Below are 2,616 nucleotides of genomic sequence, written 5' to 3'. Positions count from 1 at the left end.
TTTTCCTCATTCCATTTGTTCTAATGGTAAATTCCAGGAAGTACATCTGAATCACTGAAGGCTCAAAATTGTTATTGGAATCGAATCTCTTGAGGGAAATGAAATTTCGTGAGAAAGTTGTATTGTTTAATTTTACAAGACTTTAAAATCCACATGAATACGTCTCACTGTTGACCAAAAATCTGAATCATCAACAATCGTTATCTTTATCTCTTTCTTTAATCAGGTTTAGACTGAATACAGGAGAATAACCTGTGTCTAGTAACATATTAGGATATTATTACCGCATTGCAGTATTTACTCTTACTCTTCAGAAAAAAAGCCACCTTTATTTTTTCATTTTTAGTGGAGTTTTAGTGGCGTTAGTGGAGTTTTGTCTAGTTAAAACTCCACTTTTTTCTGGCCACTTTGGGGGTTACAAAACAACAGATTAACACAGTCGTACCTGATATGAAATAAACTGTTACATAATTCACCACTATTTTTGTTTGTGCAAACTGGCAACAAATTACATCTTTGTTAATGACTAAATGCTCAAATAGGTCTTAGTAACTTTATCAACTTTAAGCTTCTTAAATAGGAAATAAACATAACAATCATTAAATAAAATCATTAATTAACTAAAAAATTATCATCAATTATCATCATAGTTCAAAAGAATATTCTGAATCTGTTGAGTCTTTCGTCTATGTCGTCATGTAAAAACCTCAATCATGGCTTTTCTAACTAAAAAAACTATACAATGAATTTCTGACCTGCAACAATGTTTCCATGCCAGGTGATGTAGTTCAAGCACACTGAGGACCAGAGAGACAGCTGACACGACCAACATGAACACTATAAAGACATTTTTTTCTGTAGGTCTGGAGACATAGCAGTTAACTGGATGTGGACATGGCCATGCCTAAAAGAGCAAAGGAACAAGAGAATTACTGTTATAGGCCCAAATATTGTGGTTAACAGCAAAGAGTGAAATCAAAATTATGTCTGATTTTTACCTTGCAGACGTACAGAGGATTGAGAAAGATTCCATACAGGAAGTACTGAAGACACAGAAACACCACCTGGATGGAAGGACAGGTTTTTTTGTTGTTTTTTTTACAGGTAGACATCATGTTTTAGGCACAATACAAATACGAGTCCTTTAATGTTTACAAATCCTAAACTTTCATGAGCAATTTGGTCCAAACTCTGCAATGCAATTTTTCATTAATTTGCTTCTCTTCTCATTTCAGACCCACCTACAGCCTTTGGAGGACAGACATGAGCTTGAACTAGACAGATTTGAAATCTTGACCTGCTATCAAGTTATGTTTAAGTTAAAGGCAGAAATGGTGACATTTACCTCCATGATGCTGCGTATCAGTATACTCAGAACATATGTCTGCAGCAGCGCTCCCCTCAGGCGAATTCGACCTGCTGAGTGACTTTCATTTTTTTCATTTCCATCTTGTTCCCCTTTCCTCTCTTGTTTCTCTCCACCTCCACCTCCTCCTTCACCTCCTCCTGGGTCTTCTTCTCCCCCTCCCTCCTCTCTTCCCTCCTCCTCCCTGTTCCTTCTTTTCTCCTCTCTGCGGACAGTGTGCATAGCATGGCCCATGTAGATCAGACTGGGAGTGGATACAAACACAATTTGGAGCACCTAGAAAGACATGAATAAGATTTATAATCAAAAGTAAAACAAAAGTTGTTATTTTCATCTGCAGCAGTGTGGACTTCCAGGACTTTATACTTTAAACAATTTAGGTGGGGAGAGAAACAACGAAACTCTCATCCAGAGCAGATCAGGCATCAGTGATTGGAAGTGTGAAAAGCAAGAGATGTGTCATTGTTCTGGCCCATTAGCCCAGTTATGTGTTTTCATGAACTTTAGAATCATAATTGATGTTGTAATTGGTTCTCTGTTATAATTGATTGCCATGTTTCTTAGTGTCTTAGTTCTTTGTTTCTCTCTTTCTTCCCCTTAAATCTTCTTTTATCTGATAATCTGTTCTTGCTTGTTCCTTGCTTTTAATTTTACTTTCTTGTGTCAAGTCCTCCTGATTCATTTCAGCTGTCTCTTTTTACCCATTTTCCACGTCCCCCATGTCTATATAGTTTCTAGTGTGTTCCCTTCTGTTGTCTGCTGTGTTTCTGGACTTTGTTATATTATGATCTGTTTTATTATCGGCCACAATAAAGGTTTTGCTCACTTCAAACCCGTCTTATTTGGAGAATGCATTTGGATCCTATTTTCCTGCAGTCTTTGACAGAATGACTCAACTAGCAGTTGAGTGCTTGAACAGCAACAGGTGGCGCTCTCCTTTTTAAATAGGGCTTTTGAACTGAAGCTATGGCTCAGTCCTGAGTATTAGTCTGTACTCAGGGGGACAAACTGGGGCAGCTGCCACTGCAGGCTTTGCAGCCTGCTTGAACATATTACTTGAACATTTATTTTTTAGGTTTACACAAAGGATAGTGATGCAAAATTAAAAGATTAACTCACTAATCTGATATCTGCAAGAGTTTAACTTCCACCATTGAAGATTATTCATTTTCTAGGAAGCTGTTAAATTTAGGTCAGACTAATGCAGTAGAATGCAAAGATTTAAGCTTGATAGACCTGGAAATCTATGT

At 37.2% G+C, this 2,616-nt stretch overlaps 1 protein-coding gene across 1 annotated transcript in view; it reads right to left on the bottom strand.

Moving 5' to 3' along the window:
• Positions 1-2,616, bottom strand: part of LOC102296777 (gap junction alpha-5 protein) — a gene marked incomplete in the record, with an annotated part of 14,440 nt that overhangs the window by 1,625 nt on the left and 10,199 nt on the right. The window contains 3 exon segments of the mRNA XM_042220924.1: positions 756-904; positions 999-1,064; positions 1,346-1,642. Coding sequence (XP_042076858.1) covers positions 756-904; positions 999-1,064; positions 1,346-1,642 — 512 coding nt within the window.

This window comes from Haplochromis burtoni, unplaced genomic scaffold (genome assembly GCF_018398535.1).
Source record: "Haplochromis burtoni strain Fernald_Lab_line unplaced genomic scaffold, NCSU_Asbu1 Contig_57, whole genome shotgun sequence".
Lineage (NCBI taxonomy): Eukaryota > Metazoa > Chordata > Actinopteri > Cichliformes > Cichlidae > Haplochromis > Haplochromis burtoni.
This window is presented reverse-complemented; position numbering and strand designations above follow the sequence as displayed.